At 38.9% G+C, this 22230-nt stretch overlaps 1 protein-coding gene across 1 annotated transcript in view; it reads right to left on the reverse strand.

Moving 5' to 3' along the window:
- LOC135204058 (SID1 transmembrane family member 1-like) overlaps positions 1–22230 on the reverse strand; it is a 72451-nt gene that overhangs the window by 25917 nt on the left and 24304 nt on the right. Inside the window, exons 8-12 of the mRNA XM_064234029.1 lie at positions 15567–15681; positions 3541–3688; positions 2533–2730; positions 2005–2122; positions 297–536 (exon numbers count right to left, since the gene is read on the reverse strand). Coding sequence (XP_064090099.1) covers positions 297–536; positions 2005–2122; positions 2533–2730; positions 3541–3688; positions 15567–15681 — 819 coding nt within the window. The remainder of the gene's footprint in view (positions 1–296; positions 537–2004; positions 2123–2532; positions 2731–3540; positions 3689–15566; positions 15682–22230) is intronic.

Consider the following 22230-nt stretch of genomic DNA (forward strand, 5'->3'; position numbering starts at 1 on the left):
AGTGTGGACACTCAATAACTAGTTACAGCTGCAGAGGGCACAGCGGTAAATAATTCACTTGGGAACTACTGAAAGTACACCAAGTATTTTGCATTCATTCAAAATGGTCTACTTCCTCTTCCAACAGTACATAATGCAAAAAGAAACTTCCATTTCAATAAATCCTTAATTGAAGAATTATAGGATTAACAGGTCTCCTGTTTACACTCATAGACTTGATAACCTATTCAGTTTCATATTTACTTTCTCATTCCCATATAGCATAAATAAAAATGCAAAACTGTTCTTACACTTACCACATTTCCATCTGCCCATGTAATATATATGTCCAGACAAAAGAAGACACGAGGTAACATGGATCAAACCAAATATTATCCAAAAGTAAACAGTTCCAGCAACTACTCCTATAACACCCAAAAGGACAGCAAATGCTAGGGCTGAATACACAGCACTGGCACTAGCATTTATGTCTGGATGTCTGGTTTGATATATCTTCAGCATGGACAGCACAGATATCACATACATGAAAGATGTATCTGCAACAAAAAAGACATTAGAATCATTTCAGAACTGTTGTCCAATATAAAGTATGTATGAGGGTTGTACACAATGGCCAATAATTAATAGTAACACTGTAATCTTTGTAAGGTACCTATCATAGACAGAATCTTATCATGTGTACATAATTCAGGCTGAAAATAACAACATATTTTACAGTAAATAATACAGCATGCTTTATGCACTTACAACTTTTTACAAGTTCACAGTATGTATTTTATTCATTTTCCTCTACTCTGCATATTGTTGTCTTTGGTTTTAAGTATGTGTAATCGTTGAAAATTTAAACTTCACATAACAGATTTACATATTTCAATTATATAAAAGACATATTTGTGTATACAATTTATGCCACTTAATGCCTGATCAAGTTTTTTTAGTTTTCTATACATTTCAACCTTACAGGAACAGTCTTTGGGTTTATGTAGATGGCGGCAAAATTCCAAAAACGCTTCATTTAACGAATGATGACCAACTGCCGAATTATCGTTATAATTCTCACTATTGCACGCATTATTCTGCTTTAACATCATACAGTACATTATGGAGGCAAACAAGTTACACTTCTACTCTCATAGTTTGCCACGATGATCTGCATTAAATAAGAGGTGAAAAGTGGAATAAGGTAAAGTTAAAGAAACTGAGTGGACAAAAAAAAAATTAAAAGACAGAAAGCAATGTAGCTGAAGCCATAAATACATAGCAAAGAACATCTGGTAATACTGAGCAGGCTCACTTGAGTAACTTTTCATGGTTTGACTATTTTATATCAACTGTTTTCTTTCCTATGTTCCTTTCCCTGTTAAAGCCCTTTGGCAATTTGGCTAACAACAATAATAATAATACGGTATCAGAACAGATAGGGTGATGTGTGCCAATAGACCAGATGTGAATTTAATTGACAAAATCAAGAAGAAAGTATTACTTATTGAGTTTACAATACCATAGGACACCAAAGTAGAAAATAAAGAGAGAGAAAAGATTGATAAGTATCAAGACCTGAAAATAGATATAAAAAAGATATGGGATATGCCAGTGGAAATTGTACCCATAATCATAGGAGCACTAGGCACGATCCAAGATCCCTGAAAAGGAATCTAGAAAAAACTAGAGGCTGAAGTAGCTCCAGGGCTCATGCAGAAGAGTGTGATCCTAGAAACGGCACACATAGTAAGAAGAGTGATGGACTCCTAAGGAGGCAGGATGCAACCCGGAACCCCACACTATAAATACCACCCAGTCGAATTGGAGGACTGTGATAGAGTAAAAAAAAAAAAAAAAAAATAATAATAATAACTAATAATATAAATCTACATTGATTTTGTAGTAGTTCAGCTTTCATACTGCCTACTGTAATGAATAATTACATACAATAGTTATGCATGGTCCAATACTGCTAAAAACAATTGCACACAAACTCACACTCTAAGAATAAAAAATCCTTACCAAACTGATAGTTGGAATTATTTGGGCATATGTGATAGCAGGCACTAAGAAGTCCCTCCATGATGAGTGAACCCCCCATAGCATAGAATATGCCAAAATGCTGGGGTATTCCATAATACTGTGAAAGGAAATAAATCTTACTACCATATATTACAAGAAAGAGCAATGTTAATAACCTTATGAATTTCATGACATAGAAGCTTAATAAAACAAAAAACAAAACTTATGCATGTCATACGCAGTAATCGTTGCAAAATATCAAGGCCAATACACCAATGCTAATAACTTCAGGAATACTACCAGGGAATATAGCACAACTTCAAAATTCAATAACCTTTTGTGTACCCATTATACAAAATAATTATTATGCAATTAAATTAAATAACATTGTGCAGTAACCTTGTTGCCTAAATATATTATAGTTTAATTTTCAAAATAACCATAATTTTTATTTGCACAAAAGCCTCTCCTGCTTACAGCATATTAATTTAGTTATCTTAATTTAAATAAAGATATATGGGTGCTTACCTTATCAATTTTGTAATCGGCTTGAACTGCCAACTTATGATGGTGGTTCCGACGAGCACACACCCCAATAAACAGAATACCAAAGAGAATATAGCTGATGTTTGAAAACACATGATTAAAATCACTAAGAGGTCCGAGTGGATGAGCACACCAAAAATTGTAGTAGCACAAGTCTTGATTTCCAGTTTCGTCCAGGACCTAGGAATGTAAGATGAATGACTTACAAAATTTACCCGATACCATAAATACCTTGAAATGATCATACGCAGAAAAATTGGACATCTAATAAATACAGAAGTGCCTTGCAAGGAAACCTTGAGGCAGCTTACTTCTTGATAACTTCAATACACCAGAGATCAGTGAATCACAAGGTATCACCTAACGTCATAAAGTAACTGACATGATCATACTCAATCATAAATGAACCACAAATATAAAAGCAATAGCATGAAAATTTTACCTCATGTGCCTCTTTCTCCTACTAAAGTATTACATACAGTGTGGCAAAGCAAGCAAAGATACAGCAGGAGTGATAACCTTATTACACTACTATAACACATTGTCAGGAAAAATACACTACAGTATATTCATAACATCTGTCACAGTTGGAGGTTCCTGGGATTCTAAACTGTTCATACAATTTAGTAAATACATACCACTAAGAAAATTTTGTCATTATTGAAGGAATACCAAAGTAGTACACTTCAGGTCTACTTAATGACTTGTGCTTTTATGATACCACTTAAGCCTGCCTGTCATCAAACAACACATAGTGAAAGCTTAAGACATAAACTGGTCTTATACAGTGGAAGTTTATACTACATACACTGAAGTCAAGTTTTATACATAAACCTTGGATTGGAACATACCTACACTTCTTTAAAAATGTTTCAAAAGTGAGAAATTAATTTTGGAGCTGTCTCAACTTATCTCTAATCTATAATTTCAATGAAGTTTTCAAAGGTAAATAGTAAAAGCAATTAAAAACAAACTAAAGCTAAATCTTACCCTCTGATAAGTAATTACAAGTTGCATAACAGGAACAGCATAAAAAACACCAACAGTTATAAGGCCCCATATGTACAGTTCCGACTTCTTGGTGAGAACACGCATGTCCTTCCTTGCCAGATCACTAACATACAAAAAGGCCTTAGTTCTGAAAGCAAAAGATTAAAAGATAAATCAGCTAGTGCTCAAAGAAAATTTTAGTCTTTCACCTACATAAAGAAAATATGACTATAACACAGAATATATACACCAATTATTTTAAAATGTATTTTGTTTGACCATCTTGGGAAGCACAGCTACCTAAAAACAACTTTGACTTGATCCTTTTACCTTCAGATCAATGCTAGACAACTGCAAACATTTAAAGAAAGCAAAAAATTAGGATATTCTTCAAAAAATATATCAAACAGCTACTGAGATGGGTGAGAAGAGAATGCTCCAAAAACAAGGACATAAACATAAAAGTAAGAATGGTGCAGCAATAACAAAAGAACAATGGAGCCATTTCCCTACAAATTACTTGAGAAATCACATAAGGATATACTGTAAGCTACAAAACAGAATAAGAGAAAAAAAATGTTTTAGACAAACACACCAATTCTTTTAAAATATATTTCATTTGACCATCTTGGGAAGCACAGCTACCTAAAAACAACTTTGTTACCAGTGATAATGGCTGGCTTGATCATTTCACCTTCAGATCAATGCTAGACTACTACAAACATTTAAAGAAAGCAAAAATTTTGGATATTCTTCAAAAAATATATCAAACAGCTATTGAGACAGGTGAGAATAGAATGCTCCTAAAACAAGGACATAAACATACAAGTAAGAATGATGCAGCAATAACAAAAGAACAATGTAGAATTTTCCCTACAAATAACTGGTTTTCCTGTAGGTAAATACTCTGCAGATCTGATACATGAAAAAGAGACTACAGTGGGGCCCCCGTATTCGCTTTCTCCGGATTCGTGGACTCACTGATTCGCGGATTTTTCTCTGGACCTTATCTACCCATTATTTGCGGTGAATTCGCCTATTCGCGGAGTTTTCCGACGATAAATAATCACTAATTAGTGTATTTTTATTATTTTCATGCCTAAATACATTTTTATGATATAAAAATGATTTACTAATTTTAAAATGATATTGTTATGATACAATAAAGTTTCATACATACTTACCTGGCAGATATATACATAGCTATCGACTCCGTCGTCCCCGACAGAAATTCGAATTTCGCGGCACACGCTACAGGTAGGTCAGGTGATCTACCGGCCTGCCGCTGGGTGGCAGGACTAGGAACCATTCCCGTTTTCTAATCAGATTCTCTCTTCCACCTGTCTCCTGCGGGGAGGCTGGGTGGGTCTTCAATCGTATATATCTGCCAGGTAAGTATGTATGAAACTTTATTGTATCATAACAATATCATTTTCATACATTCAACTTACCTGTATTAAGTAAGTTGAATAAGATATTAAATGATATCACATAACTAATAATTCTCTCTCTCTCTCTCTCTTACAGAGATGTAGGCTTTTTGTATGATAAATGATTTTACTAATTTTCAAATATTAATATTAAAATGTAAAGAGCAATCACTTCAGTAAAGAAAATAACTACAGTGAATTAGTAAGACTTTAGTTCTTTCGAATCCAGGTCTCTCTCTCTCTCTCTCTCTCTCTCTCTCTCTCTCTCTCTCCACACGAGATACTAGTATGTGTCTTAGTGGTAACTCTCGCCCTCTGTTTGGGCTGGAAGTGTATGTATAAGTATATCTTTAAGGACATTACTAATTTTATGGTAAAATAATAATATACAGTACTAGTTTACAAATAATATTAAGTTTAATGAGATTAAACAGTAACAATAACATCTCTCTCTCTCTCTTTCTTACGTATGTTTATTTGTTTTGTAACATAAATAAATGTTTTACCTTATAACTAATTTTCAAATATTAATAAGATATACATAGCTGATTGACACCCTTTGGTGGAGGGCAAGAGACAGCTAACTCCTGACTAGACAGGTAAACAACATGTGTTGTAGGTATTTATAGACCTTGGTTCCTCTGTGTTTCTAGACGAAGGGTCGACTTCCTAGCTATTGCATAGGAGTCTGCTTCGTCTCAAGAGCCTTAGCAAGATAGTGATCTGTGGCCAAGAGTTCTTGTGGGTCTACCGATGGGGTCTTATCCACTTACTCGGTCGAGCCTTATTGGCATTTTGTCAATGGGTGCTAATCCGCTTATATGACAACATGCCTATGCCTATTGGCATAACTAAGGAGCGCAACACCGATCCCGATCACCTGTTCCTAACATGAGGGTTCGCGCTAAAATTGAAAAAGAGTTATCCCCCAAACTCCTTTCAAACCTCAAAAAAAAAATCACTAAGTTAAAATAAATTCAACTCATTATTAAAGGATCAGTGTCGGCTCCTTATCCCAGCAACGTATCCGCTGATACGTATAAACCAAGAGAGAAGGATCTCCCGTAGGTTAACTTGAAGTCCTTCGTGTAATGAGCAGTCAACACATAGTTGCATCTCTCATATGTTAAAGCTAATATGTCTTCCTGACATATTGTTACGAAAAGAACAAGAATTTGCAAAAGCTCGCACTTCATGAGCTTTTAAATTCTCAGCTGTTTGAAGGTATCATCAAGTCACTTATGAAGTGCTTTAGAGATCACCATTGTTTCAAAGAAGACTAGGACTTTCTTTGAACTGGATCTCATTCTGGATGAAGCCTAGCGCCTGGCGCCCTGGCGCGCCTGGCTGGCGCCTCGCGCCTGCTGGCGCGAGGAGTATCCTGTTTGGAATACTCCTGGCGCCTGACAGTCGTAACACTCCTCGAATACTCCTGCCGTCTGGAAGGCGCATCTCGCTCCAAATACTCCTGGCGCCTGTTAGGAGTATTAAGCTCAGAATACTCCTGGCGCTTGGTAGGCACATCGCGCTTCGAATACTCCTGGCGCCTGGTAGGAGTAAAAAGTCTAGAATACTCCTGGCGCCTGGGAGGAGTATCGAGGTCAGAGTACTCAAGGCGCCTGGCAGGAGTATCTCTTCCCAAATACTCCTGACCTATGGAAGGCGCATCTAGTTCTGAATACTCCTGTGGCTGTAGGAGTATCGCTCATGGAATGTGCCTTTCGAATGGCAAGTATATTGCGCTTAGCGGGCGCTATACTCCTATCAGGAGTTCTCTCTTCTCCAGTTGGCTCTTGTTGCTTGGATGAAGATCTGGGCCTAGAACGATCTACAGTAAAGTCAGCTCTTTGCGCCTACTTGGCGCCTGGCTCCTAGTTGGCGCCAGACGCTTGGCAGGAGTTACTTCCTTTCCCACGTCTCGCCTGCCTAACGCACCGCTCCCCCCAGAGATGGCCGCTTGTGCGACAACTCCCCTGTAGGGTTCGTCGCGCCCGACAGGAGATCGGTATTTGGATCTCTTAATCGGAAGCCTGTCATCCTTTTTACGAGTAGGCTCTTTAGAAAGTACTCCTACCAAAGACGCTAATTGCTCCTGCACATTCATCAAAATTTAGTCAGCTACATCCAGTAGACGATAGGAGATCTAAAAGTCCGAGAGACAAGTCTTCCTCCGAGGAGGATCCTTATTGAATACTTCCGTTGCTAACGAGTTCTCCTCCTAAATGTTGTTGAGTTTTCTCGTTGCAGAAGCTTCCCTATCCTTGCCCGAAGGAAGGGAAGGAGCCTGGAAGCTTAAAGAGATTCTGAGCTGAATTGGTAGGACTCCTGATTTCTAGCTCTTGAATGTATCTCTCTGACCCTTTTTGGGAAGTAGTTTGAGCCCTCATCGCGTTCCAAAGACTCTGTCAGTAAACGTTTAAACCTTGTCTTCTTCTGTAGATGACAATGTCAATACATTACCCGGACAACGAAACCTCTATCTGAAAGCGTTGATCCAGGAATAAAAGGCTTCAGTTCTTTTGCCAAACATACTATGCTGGCCAGAACCCATTGCTGAGTCTTAATAGAATTTGATTCAGATTCTAAAGCCCAAAATTTCACTTGTCCTTTTGATCGTTTAGGACCAAGAGAAACATTTGATTAGGAGCAGTTCCATCTTGTCGGAACACGGAATCTGAGGCCCAAATTAGGATCCCATTCTAAGTATAAGATCTCTTACTCTTATCGTATAGAGGTATTGTATAAGATCCCGAAGATCTTAATTCTCTACTATCTCTAATATTCTTTGTCGAGACAGAGTATATCTTTTTACTGTGTTCATTGATAGCATAAAATACCAAGGTGATTCTTCCCTCTGAAAGGGAAGAAAACCATTATGTGGTTCACAGAGGTATCGGAAGAGGACAGTTTCCCCTTTCCATCTAGCACGATCTGCAGCAACTCTATGTCTTTAACATATTTAAAGGAATTATCAAGCTTCCCTTGAAAAATCCTCTCATTCATATTTACTTGTGGTTAGACTGCACGCAGACAGACTCAGAGTGGATAGGTTTTTCAGGTCCAATATTTATAATAGATTCCGATAAAATCTCTATTCTCTTAGAAAAACCTTCCAACACATGCTGAAAGAAGAACGTGACCTCTGTGAATCCAACCTTTTTATTGCCAAAATGATGCATTCATCTTCTTCCTTTGACGCCCATTTATTTTAATATCTGTTAAGAATATATATAACTAGGGGAAAAAAGACTAAACTTTATTCCCCTATTTAAATTAAAGATGGCGTATCTTGCTACCTCTCTTGTTTCGAGGAAACGGAAGCAATCTATAAGAAGCTCGTTCATCTTCTGCCTTGCGAAGAGATCTGTGAATACTTTCCGCCGGGTCTGACAACTCTTTCCAATAAATGTTAAACATACGTTAACAGTTATTATCGTCGATCAAAAAGGTTCTCACGGACGTGCAAAATCCCGCATCGAACCTGGTAAGGATCGTTACGTTCCGTGTCTGTTTCCAAATAGGTTAAATCGTGCTCTGCCGAATTAAAATCATTTATAATACCGTCACATTGTGGTAAACAGCATTCATCTAGGAAACTCTTGTAAGGATAGTAGGAACTCTGTAATTAACCACGGTGTGTGCATAAGGCTTAACCGTACCGTTATCTTAAGGTGAATTTTCTATACATTCTTTCCTCGCCGAGGCAGAGAGAGATCCTTAGCAAAACGAATACGATGTTATTCATGTTTGCCTCAAAAAATCCCCTCAATTCGTGGATAAGTCCCTGATTGTAGGGGAATATACGGTGAAGCATTCGATCCCTTAGGAGAGAGAGATGTAACCAACCGTTCACGACCGAGAACCGGATGGTACTGGATTGGCTGCATTCATTCTGAGTTGCCAGTTACTCCCTTCAATGAATGGATATAATAAAATTATTCTCGAGTCTAAGAAAGCTCTCAATAATGCAAATTTAAGCCGAACAACCTTTGTTAAATACCGAAGCTGAGTAGGTATTGTCGTAACAAACCTTTTAAGCGAAGTCCTTACTAGGAAAATCCTGTAAGGATATAGATAATTCCGTAGCGAACCAGAAAGGCAACAATGGTATGCGTATATGACTTGTCATTCAGTAGTCGTATACAGCAAGCCTTCTACGACAATTCTTTCCTTTCTGACATGCAGAGAAAGAATGGAAATCTTACTCTCTTCGTTCTTTTCGTCAATAATCCCGAATGAGTATTAGTCGAAAGAGATCGCAAATGACAACCGAGGATCGAAGAGAATCTCTCCAGCTTTTATTATCTTGGAGATAAGTCCGTATTTTACGCCTTTCTTATCTGGAAGAGCCTCTAATCAATGAATGAGAGCTCGTACGAATCTTGTTCAACTTCCAAACGATTGCCCCTCTTTCTGTAAATGGTTGGTTGCATTATTTTTTAGAAGGAGGATGATTTTAATATCCTCTTACTAATACTGAACTAATTCTCACAATTCTGCTCTATCTTCCATTCCTCAAGTTGGGAGAAGATTGAGCAACCGGAGGAGAGCGCTTCCTTTCGAAAGGTGAAGGGCTTTTAGCAGTACCGACTCTAACCTGACAAGGGCTACGGCAGCCTGTGCTACATCTTGAGTCCCTGCCTGGAAAAAGCCGAACTTGCTCTTGCCTTTATTGCATTAAGACGATCCTGACAAGGGCGACGGCCGCCCTGTGCGACAACTCCCGTCCCTATCAGGAGAAGCCTCGAATGTCTTTCACCTTTCGCCTGGAGGACTCTTGGCGGTTGTCAGGCTCTTCTTGTAGGAGAAAGTGCCTGGCGCTAAGCAAGAGTATCTTGCCTAGAATACTCCTGGCGCCTGGGAGGAGTATCGCGATCGGAATACTCCTCGTCCTCGGAATACTCCTCGTCCTCGGAATACTCCTGGCGCCTGGTAGGAGTATCGCGCTCCGAATACTCCTGGCGCCTGGGAGGAGTATCGTGCTCGGAATACTCCTGGCGCCTGGCAGAAGTATCGCTTTCCTAGGAGGAGTATCGTGATCGGAATACTCCTGGCGCCTGGTAGGAGTATCACGTTCCGAATGAATCCTGGCGCCTGGGGAGGAGTATCGTGCTCGTCGGAATACTCCTGGTGCCTGGCAGGAGTATCGCGTTCCGAATACTCCTGGATCCTAGCAGACGTATCGCGCTTGGAAAGTTTTCTTGTTGGAAAGTTCCGAGCATCTGAAAGGCGATACTCGGCTGGAAAGTTCTGTACGTCTGGAAGGTTATTTGAATCTGGAATCTTCCGCCTTCTGGAAGGTTCCGCTTGTGCGGAAGGTTCTGTGTGCGGAAGGTTCCGATCTCTTGTACATTTGTTCTTGCTTAGAATTCGACAATACTTCCATTTTCGACATAGCCCTCCCTTTCTTCTGAATGAGAAGGACTTCCATTTCCGATGAAGATCCTGGTTCATAGTGCTTCAGGCGCTTTGCGCCTATATTCAGGCCCTTCAGGTGCTTTGCGCCTTGTTTCAGACGCTTTAGGCGCATTGAGCCTCGTTACCGGAGCTTCATGCCCAAGGAGCTAGAAGCTTAAAAGTTATATATATATGTGTAATCACTAAATGAGATCCATATAATTCATTCGATCAACAAATATTCTTTAATATCTAATTCGTTCTTCTCAGAATAGATATATTTTCATATACATGTACCGATGAGGAATTTATTGAAATAACTATTTCAAACCCCCATGGGATAGAGCCCCCCCCCGTCCAACTGTACGGGGGGACGAACCCGGATAGGGCAATGCCTCTACCGCAACTGTTATCGAATGATGTCTTCCTTTCTCCGTCTCTTCTGAGGTTCCGATAGCCAGACGAGATTATCTTGCATCTTCATTTAATCTACGCCGTTGAATGTTTTTTCTCCTTATTCGTCAAGACGATAATAATGAGGGGAACACATTGAATTAGGATGCCTTTCCAATGGCTATCCCTGGCAGTCTGGGATGTCCTACAGAACCTGCCGAGGGACGCCTGATCGGTGGGGATTCCTCTGTAACCTCCGTAAGGCTTTCGACATTCCTTCTCCTCTGGGCCTGTGAGCTTGGAAGAGGTCTAGGCCTGGGAGCGAGACAAGAGCCGATCAGACGCACCCTCTATTGCAATGGGGAACACTATAATCACTTCTTACCTTATAATAGCTCGTATCTTGAGCTACATTCCTTTATCTTCAAATTGCAAATGAATTTGTAGTTTCTGTAAAGTAAGAAGGTGATGAGGAAACTACACTACTAGTACTGTTAATATTCTAACTGCTCGTCAGAACGAGAGCTATTAAAGCTTCTAAAAAAAAACATATCTAGTTCTATGTTTTTCTGACTTCCTCAAATAGGAAGTTACCTTATTTTCCTCAATCAAATTCTAACATTTATTACACTTTATCAATGAATAAATATTTATATTTCCCTTTCTTGCAAACTATGTAATTGTCTACCGAAAAACTTCGGTAGTTACACATCCTCTATTCTTCGAAAACTTCGAAGTTAATTCATTAAAAGTTATTAAAAAGTTATTAAAAGCGTATGCCGAACCACCGATCCAGTACTTCCCTGTAAAAGTTGGCCCAGAAGATCGATGGCGATGAAACACGAAAATCAAATCAGGAGGGAAAGTAAACATATGTTTACATTCCCAGCGACAAGCGAGAATCTGATTAGAAAACGGGAATGTTTCCTAGTCCTGCCAACCCAGCGGGCAGGCCGGTAGATCACCTGACCTACCTGTAGCGTGTGCCGCGAAATTCGAATTTCTGTCGGGGACGACGGAGTCGATAGCTAGTATATATCTGACAGGTAAGTTGAATGTATGAAAATATTAAATATTGATCAATACTGTATTAGTAAGTTTAATAAGATTAAATGATATCACATAATAACTAATAATTCTCTCTCTCTCTCTCTTACAGAGATGTAGGCTTTTTGTATGATAAATGATTTACTAATTTTCAAATATTAATATTAATGTAAAGAGCAATCACTTCAGTAAAGAAAATACTACAGTGAATTAGTAAGACTTTAGTTCTTTCGAATCCAGGTCTCTCTCTCTCTCTCTCTCTCTCTCTACGTCCTCTCTCTCTCTCTCTCTCTCTCTCTCTTTCCACACGAGATACTAGTATGTCTTAGTGGTAACTCTCGCCCTCTGTTTGGGCTGGAAGTGTATGTATAAGTATATCTTTAAGGACATTACTACATTTTATGGTAAATAATAATATACAGTACTAGTTTACAATAATATAAGTTTAATGAGATTAAACAGTAACAATAACATTCTCTCTCTCTCTCTCTCTCTCTCTCTCTCTCTCTCTCTCTCTTCTCTCTCTCTCTCTCTCTCTCTCTCTCTTTCTTACGTATGTTTATTTGTTTTGTAACATAAATAAATGTTTTACCTTATAACTAATTTTCAAATATTAATAAGATTAATTAAAAATAGCGATTCCCAGTCCTTTTATCCACTTGGAGGAAGGTGGGCGGGGGATTATATGACAGTTTGATATACGAATTGGCGGAGGGAAAGGAAGGAGTCGGAGTCTAGGAGTTATTCTCTTCTCCGCTCTCTCTCTCTTCTGTCTGCCTCTCCTCTCTCATCTCTCTCTCTCTCTCTTATCTCTCCTCTCTGCTCTCTCTCATCTCTCTCTGTTATTTGGGCTGGTAGGGTATATATATTTTTAATAGTAAAATGTTTAAGATGACTTTGAAATCATATTAATAATATAACCTCAAAGATTAATGCAATAATAGGTTAGTAATTTTAGGTATATTTGAAGTAGGATGTTATTAAAGGTATACATTTGGTATCTGAACTTTCAAGATGGGCAGTTATAAGCATTTTTAGAGGTGGTTCTAACTATTCGCGGGTTTTAACTATTCACAGGGGCGTCTGGTACACATCCCCTGCGAATACGGAGGGAACACTGTACATGGTTATTAAACGGCAAAATACTAAGTTTAGGAGTCTTGAAATTGCCTAATAAACATTACATTTTTATAATAGAATTAGGTTTTACATATAATTACCACGTAATTACACAGCTAAAAGTTTCTAGAATTGGCAGCTAGAATTTTGAAATTTGTGGGTTGCGCCTCTAGCGGCTAGGTGACTAACACTGCCCACATTTGAGGAAGGAGAGGAACTACTAACAAAAATGGCTTCAAGTTGTTTACTTGAGAGCTTTCACAGGGCCAACACTCTCTTGTTCACCTAAAATATCAGACATGCTCTTAATCATAAAAGAGCAACACCAAGGATTGGAAATAGACTCGGTTTTGGCTAGAAATCCCAAAGGAAACAAGCAAACAGCATTAACCTGTGAGAAGCCCACTTTCTTGACAAGGCATGGACCACACTTATCATTTTTGCTGTAGCTAAGGTTACTAGAAAAAGTTTTCCTAGTTAATCCTAGAGATTGAATTCAAGGGCTCAAAATGTGGACTTGACAACCATTTCATAACCACATACAGGTTCAAAGGCACCACTGCAACTTCTTTATGTCTTGTGGTGTTAAAAGCTATAATTAAATCTGATAAGTCCTGATTGGAGGATAAATCTATTCCTTTGTGACGGAAGACAGAACTTAACATAGCTATACAGCCCATAGAAAATCTGCTATCTCGGCTATAGATGTTTGAGAATACGATACTCTGTTCTTTCTGCAACATGTTCAAAACATAGACCACTTTGCTTGATATACTTTATCAGAGGAGCATCGCCTACAATTGGTAATAGCTTGCAAAACATGATAATAAGAACCCAGTCAGGGCCAGAGAAGACAACCCCTGATGAAATCGCCAAAAGTGAGGTTGTCTTAGCAGCCGAGTCTTTGGAGATAGCAGTCTTGGGAAATCCGCAAGAAGGTCTATCAGGTCTGGGAACCACTCCTTCATCAGCCAAAAGGAGGTTATTAGAATCATGGACACATTCTGGTTGTCCTGTTACTTGTTCATTACCTGCCTGATCATACTCAGAGGAGGCAAGGTATACAGATGTTTGTCCGTCCATTATTGTAGCATGGCATCTGATGTGGGACTGGAGAGAATTATACAGTTGACCACTGCTATTCGCAGACTCACAATTCGCAGACTCCCCTTTTCACAGATTTTTCTATGGACTGTGTAGTATACCCATTATTCACAGAAAATTCACCTATTAGCTGTATTTTTCCCTGAGAAACATTAACAAATTACTGTATTTTCATATAATTTTTATGACTAAATACACTTTTTGTGATAAAACTATTCAAATACTCAGGTATAAGCATTTTTAGAGAGTTTTTTTGTATTTTAACTATCAAAATAGGCAGTTCTGAGCATTTTTAGTTTGGTTTAAAGTACGTATTTGCAGATTTTAGCTATTCACGGGGGACGTGATACCAATCCCCCGTGAATATGGGGGGGTCTACTGTAGAGACAGATGGTTATTTCTTGATGTGGCGAACAGATCCAAGATGGTGTTCTCCACAACTACCAGAGATCCAGACACACTTGATATTCTAGTATCCTTTTTGTCAGCAAGACTTGCTTCTGGCGGTTCAGTTCGTCTGCCAGAACACTGAGTTTCCCCTAAAAGAATCTTGTCAGAAGGGTGGTATAATTTTGATCTGCCCAATGAAGATCTTTCATTACTTCATAAAGGGAGAAAGGGTGTGCTCCCCCTTGGTTCTATACACAAGAAAGGGCAGTCATATTATAAGAGTGTACCCTTACTACTTTCTTGGCTACTTCTCTCCTGAAATACTGAAGTCCTAGATGTACTTTCAATTCTTGACATTTATATGCCAATTCTCTTGTTCCTGAGACCACTTTCCCAAGACTTCCTTGTGTCCCAAGATCGCTCCCCAACCTAGAGTAGACGGATCTGAGTAGAAGTCAAACTTGGGGTTCACTGGCAGGAGGGATTTCCCTTCAGAAAGTCTGATTTCTACATTCCACCAACAAAGATCTGACTTTATTTCCGGAGTCACTGAGAACACTACTGAATCTGTGCACCAAGTGCTTGTTCCTTATCATACGTTACTAAGGTAGAATGCCATGCACTGAGGTCTCTCATTCTCTTACAAACTTCCAAAAGTGGGTGAGCTGACATTGATTAAAAAAAACCAAGTACGATTAAATAATGATCATCCAGAGAAGTTACACGGCAAGAACAGAATAACACCTAGAACCACCATTTCCAGGTGTCTAAAGAGAGAAAATTCAATATTTATGAGTCTAACTTGTTTTGCAGTTGTCACATGGAATACATATCCTGCTATTGAAAGGATGAGACTTTAAATTGCCTCAAAAACTTAAGAGTCAAGGAAAACGTTACTGAACAACTGAATCTATGCAGAACACTGAAGATTGGAGGTCAGACAAAACTGATAAAACAAGAATTTAGTCTAGCAAGGGTAGCATGAAGACTACTATAATATATAATGTAATTATTCATTCTAATCACCAGAAAATAATCTAAATTGCTGTTTTTATAAGATTTTCATCAGTTACAATTACTTTTAAAATGGAACATATAATCTTTAATTATCCCACATTACAATAAAACACTCACTCTTACACTAACCTGTAAATTTCCTTTTCACTTTCAGCATCAGTGAGCATATCAATATCATCTTCATCCAAGGAAGAGTCTGACACAGTGCGAGGAAGAGGTGAGGGCAAGTCCTTACTGCCACTCTCTGAAAAATAATATTTCTGTACAAACAAAAAGTCATTCATGGCACTCTCTGCAAAATAATATTCTGCACAAATGAAAAGACCCTAATGTCTCTGCAAAATTAATATCCCCTCTGTCCTGTCATTAACCCTCTCATCTCTCTTCCTCTCTCCTCTCCTCTTCTCTCAGGTCTCTCTCTCTCGTCTCCTCTGTCTCTCTCTCTCTCTCTCTCTCTCTCTCTCTCTCTCTCTCTCTCTCGTGGTTAAAGGTAGATCATTTTGAGTTTATAACGGTTTATGTTCGCCATCTAGAACTGTAAATACACTGTTCTAAAATACAGATGCATAATTAAGAGTTGTATTTGTCCAAATGAAAAATATTGTTTGTTCATGGAAAGGAATTTCAGAACAAAGAGACAGAATAAAGTTCTTAAAAAGATATTGAGAAGACTTTTAAAAATAGATTGCTCAGAAGGGGGAGAGAGAGAAATGGTACAAGTAATCTTCACACACTCCTATATTTTTACCAACCTTTTATTTCTTTTTTAAGGGTAATGTATTAAGCTAACTTTTAAATGAAATTACAGTAACTTTAATTTCATTTAAAAGTTAGCCTAATACTTGGGGAGAATGATTAAGGTCATATTTAGTGTTCTAACTCTAGAAGTAAGCATTTATTAGCATTTTTAGAGACCGTACCAAACTTATGTGAAAATATGACTTGTGCTAGGGGGTCTGGAACCTAACCTCACATAAGATTGAGGTATTACTGTATCTACAGTTAAGTAAAAGCAGAATAATTTCTTTGAATGAACACCACATATCCATTTTATGTTTAATCACTTTTCCAGTTTAATGAAATCTCAAAGTACCCCTTTGTCTATTAAGTTCCCTTGGGCTTAGTTTATACAGGTTACAACATATATCCATGACCATTCCTTCTTATGCATCTCATCATTCACCATCTTGGCAACTTTACAAACTTTTTCATTAATCAGGGCAACAACATCTCTTACCAGAGCATTTATGATGAGCTGCTGACATCTACTGCCCACAAATCTTCGTAAAGCTTTGATCTCTACACCACTATTACCACTATTATATGGTTTTTACCTGCCACAATGTCCCTGCTTTTTTTATTAAGTAATTCTAAATTCTCATGGGTTAGTAAACCACAGATGCCAATAATTGTCCAAAGATTTGCAATAGCTTCCCACACTATTATTATCTCTGTACGAATAAGCAAACTAGTGGGGTTACTACAGGTTTACATTTCCAAAAAGTCAAACAGTACAGCTATTATTTATAATGATGATGATTTTAATCATACATACTCTGCTTAATGTAACCAATTACTACAGTGTACATATTGCATGTATTATTATGATCACATTATAGACTATAAATATTGCAATCATGTACCATTTGCATTCTGGTTGATATTTATATTCTTAAAATCTCAGCTGACTGCATATATACAACTGCCATCTTTATTGACATTATGTAGTTGCTAGACAAAATGTAACACAGAGATACAATTTTCTTGTAGATAAAAAAACACAAATTACTTTATCTGTAACAGCAATAAATTTCAAAGATACAGTGGAATTTCACCAGTTCCTGACATCACTTTCACCAATTCCATAACATTTTCCAATCTGCACATAATTTTTTTTATTCAGCTGCATCTACAACTTTAAGCTTCAATCTAGTGGTATTCTTTCTTAAAACCTCCACCATTGTATGAAGGATCAATAAAAATGTATTTTCTAGGCTCAGCCGTGTCGCTCCCGTGAAATATGTCTGCTTTAGCACTATTTCTAGTAAATATTGCTATAATACCAGAGAACTGCTAAATTGGACATGTCAGAAGCTTCTGACTCGCTCACCTATATAAAAGGTGTCGGTATAAACTGGGGCGAGTGTTAAACACTACCACAGCAACCCCTCCAATTAGCCTTTTCCTCATCAAAAGACCCTAAATACGGGGAGCCGACCCATAGGTCACACCTAGCTACCCCCCGATTGAAGGCGTCTGTGACGTCATACTTATCGATAGCCATATCGTGTTTCGTACGTTCGAATATACTATTTGTTCTTTTATTTTTATTCTTGATTACGGATCGTCAATCTACCTCTTCACCCAAGTTAAGTACTGGTTTCCGCCCTTTTTCAATATTTAGAGAGTGATTTTCCCTTTCGTTTTGCCTTTATTTAGGATTTTTTATTAGGCGTCACTTATAAGTAGCGGCTGGGCGGCAAGTCGCTTTTACGGCTTATCCTTGAATTGTACCATTTCGAATGGTCTTCCTCTCTGCTTGTAAAATGTGATAATTCAGTACATATATTTATTTATTTCTTGGGTGGTCGATCCTATTTTCGTTTATGTTTTTGTTATTTTCATTATTTTCATGTTTTTCACGGGGGTCTTCATTCGAGCACGTTTCTTTGAATTTCGTGCTTCGCCGTTTATCCACCCCCCCCCCTCCATTCAAGAATTTTCCCTTTTTTCTTTTCGTCAGCTTGCCGTTTTTTATCGTTTTGTCAGTAGGCAAGTAGTTTTTTTCCCTTTTGCGCCCACCGTTATCGAGTGGCCTTCATTGCGGTTTTATACTTTACGTGAGTTTATTTTCATTGCCCGTGTTAAAGCATGATTTTCTTTTAGCTTTAAGTAATTGATTTTATTTTCTCTATGTATATGTTGGATGTTAGGTCGGTTAGCCTACATAGGCTATGCCTGCGTTTTCCTCGTGATCTTTTATTTGCGAGGGTACGCTGCTCACGTGATCGTCACCCCATCAGCCCTCCCTCCCTCCCCCTCACATGGGGCCCCCAGTAGTTGGGTGCTCCTCTCGCCTCGGTTGTCGCTGACAGCCGTTCCCATCAGCGGAGGGGGGGATGTAGAGGGTCCTCCAGGACCTTAGGTTAGTGGGTGTCGCTTCTCAGCCGACCGCCTCCGGAGTTGATGATTGCTTTGCGTATGCAGCCTCGGCTTCCGTGGATTTGTTGCGCTCTGCTTCTTTCAGCTCCCGGAGCTTACATCCATCCGCCTAAAACATTCCCTCTCCGCATAAGGCGGATTTAGATTCCGGCTTCTCCGGTAGTCGTTGAGGGCTATGTTTACGGAAGTTACTCTTCCGTAGGCGGAGATATGATATTTGTTATTTTAGTTCTCTTTTTTTATTTTTATTTTCTTTTCTTTTTGCCACGGAACTTGCGGGTTCATGTGGCCGTCCCCGGGTTACTCCGTGTACCCCCCACCCCGGGTCATAAAGCTCCGGGTGGTTTTATTTCTTACACAGTCCCCGGGACGTAAATATATGAATATATATATATATATTTTTCTTTCTTTTGCCACGGAACTTGCGAGTTCATGTGGCCGTCCCGGGTTACTTCGTGTACCCCCAACTCCGGGTCATACAGCTCCGGGTTGTTTTAATTATTACACAGTCCCCAGGGACGTAAATATATGAATATATATACATATATATTTTATATAATAGTTATTCTATATATTATTTCCAGTCCTGAGTGCTCCGGCATATTGACATTATTATCATAATAATCCTAATAAGTCTGTGCAATTGTTCTTATATATTATTGCACTTACAGGCCACTCAGTGTCCTGGTTGCCGGTCTACAGGATCCGTGCAACCATGATGTTTGCCGGAACCATGCCCCGTGCGCAGTATTGCTTTCCGGTTCCGTAGTCTGGCATCACGAAAACTGCTTTGCCTGCTACGCCTTGTACAACAGGTTACCGCACGGCTTGTCTATGAATATTGTGATGGAATTATATTACACTACTTTTGTTAGTGTAAAAAAAAAAAAAAATAAATAAAAAATAAATAAATAAATAAATAAATAAATAAATAAAAAAAAAAAATAAATAAATAAAAAAAAAAATAAATAAATAAAAAATAAATAATAAAAATTTCTTTAAATTAAATTACATTAATTAATCAACATATGTAAGGATAATGTTCAAAGATTTTACTCGAAATTGACACATTCCTTGCATTACAGACGGAGCAGTCTGTTAAGCATGCTGCACTCTCCACCCTCAAGATCTGGGTTGGAGGTTTTGGACAGAACGTAGGGAAAGCTAAGCCTTAATTATATTCTACCTCAAGATATGGCAGCCTTCCCAGCCGGGAAAGCTGCCAGATACGTTGACCAAAAGTCGCAATACCAATTATCAAATCAATTCAAGATTCAGTTATGGAACAGCAAGAGGCAGAGTTGCTGGACCTTCCTTAGTTTGGAAGTAGTCTCACTTGAAGTAGTGAGGATTTGCCCGTTACACTAGATATGGTTACAGGTAACAGTGTTAATGAGGCTAGCCTAGTTGGTCACGGGGTCTTTCCTCGAGTGGACTCTGATTCTTCCTCTCCCTTTACTCCCAATTCCTTCATGGGTTTCACAGGAGGTTTGCCCCCTCCCAGGTTGCATTCCTTCTCTGTGATTCCTAGATTAAAGAGAAACCTTCAGGTAAAACCTTGCTTAAAAGCCAATCTGACACAAAGCCAAGGCCTGGGCAGGTGCCAGAGGTTCACACACATATTAAACCTAGGCTGAGATTTTTTTTCTAAGTCTGCAAATCCAAGGCCTTAAGGAGAGAACTCTTCCCATTGCCCCTCAAGTCCCATCCCTTTTCAACGTCTTGAGATCGGATACCTCATAAGGTACCGTAGGGAGGGCTGGAAGGTTCCCCTTTAGTCGGCAAAGACCTGTTCAACACGAATATTTTAAATCAGGTCAGTGGTCTTGCTAGCTTAGTCAGTTCAGTCGCAGCAAGGTTTGAAAGGGTGTTTTTAAAAGTTTAGGTGCACAGGACTCCCTGATTGCAGGTCTCAGACAGGAGTCGGCAGTTCTGGCACCTCCTAGTAACTTGGTGCAAGGTCAGAGCATGCCTGACGGGTCCACGCTCCCTCCGTTCCACCCTGGAGATCCTGGGAGGGTAGCGAACTTCGCTCCGTTTGTTAGCAGGATGTTGACTGCAGAAGGTTGTGGTACACGTAGACTTGAGGATTTCGAGTTCTTCCCCGAAAGGTTATGACCACCAATTTAGAGGTTATGTTAGGCTTATAGAGGCAGCTTCGATTAGGAAGGACAAGGTCTCCAAGGGGACTGTTATCCTTTCTAGCAATCAGGCTCATCAAGTATGGATATGGAGCCTAGAAGTGGATCTGTTCAAATACTAAGGTAACAGCATTTAAAAGCCCTTTCACGATGTTTACGTCTGATGACGGGAACTCCTTACCTTTTACATAAAAGGTAGCAGGACTTACCCTTCAGGCAGTGACTCGGGAAGAGCCCCAGCCTAGCAAGACAGATCCCACATCATTTCTACTCCCAGGTAGGGAGAATTTGTGGGAAGTTTGCCGGTTACATTCTCGGTAGGCAAGCTTAAGCCAAACTGTGCAATCAACTTGTTTAGTAAGCGCCTCTGTCAGACGCACTGATCCAAGCCGAATTTGATGCTAGGACACGTCTTGCAAGGTCTCTTAACTCTCTAGTGATGACGGAGACGGCGGCTCTGGAGTACGCTCATGAACCGCTGTTTAAGGTCATTGCGGAGTAGTTACTTTTAAGCATGCAATGTGACTCGTACGGCTTTCCGGTTACTAAGAGAAATGGCAGGAAGCATGATTTATCCGAGGCTACGATCAGGCACGAACCCAACGAGCTTCTGGCTTCCTCAATCTGGGGTGCAGATCTCTTCCCAGCTTCGGCAGTAAACAAGGTTCAGAACGAGGCATTATGTTTTATTCAAAGCATCAGATTGCGTTGGGGCATTCCTTTCAAAAGGAAATTAGAGTCTTCTTCCTCCAGTTTTAGGGCTTAGAAGTCACCTTGAGAACTGAGAAGTTTTAACAAGGGCACAACTTTAATGCAACTCTTACTAAATCTGTGATAGTTACAGTAGTTAACATTTGTAAACAATCGTTTCTTGATTTATGTAGTTATTTCTGTCAATACTCACTATATTAACACCAAGGTTTCACATGATAAGAAATAGTAATGAATCAGAAAAGCCACAAGTTTGGTAAGCCTGATTGAATGTGATGATGATTTGCATTTAGCCATCAGAACTTTAGCTTCTAAGCCTATTAGTCAAAAAGCTAACTCAGATATAATATGCATTATCAATGGAATCTACCAAAACTAAGGCAGGCACAGGAAGCCTAGCCTAGTATAATCTATAGAAATTAACTCGCACATCAAGTATAACGTAGTTTAGTCTACCAAAAATGTAACTCGCAAAACACATGATATAAGTGATGAAAACATGTTTTGGCAACAAAATTTTGAGGGTCTAATGTATATTTTTTAGTTTTACAAAATATTTTTGTTGGAAATAAAATGTTCAAATTATTCGCAGAGTGACACTGTCAGCGGCAGAGCAATAACTGCAAGAAGTGTGAAGGTAATCATCGTCTAGTCTGATACAAGATCCCTATATCAATGCTAAATAGGGAACATCATAAAAATACTATTCTGTTTGGTAATTCAGTACTATAGTTAACCAATTGGTTTTATGTGACACCAAAGTTTGGAAACTGAACATG

Source organism: Macrobrachium nipponense, chromosome 44 (assembly GCF_015104395.2).
Source record: "Macrobrachium nipponense isolate FS-2020 chromosome 44, ASM1510439v2, whole genome shotgun sequence".
NCBI lineage: Eukaryota > Metazoa > Arthropoda > Malacostraca > Decapoda > Palaemonidae > Macrobrachium > Macrobrachium nipponense.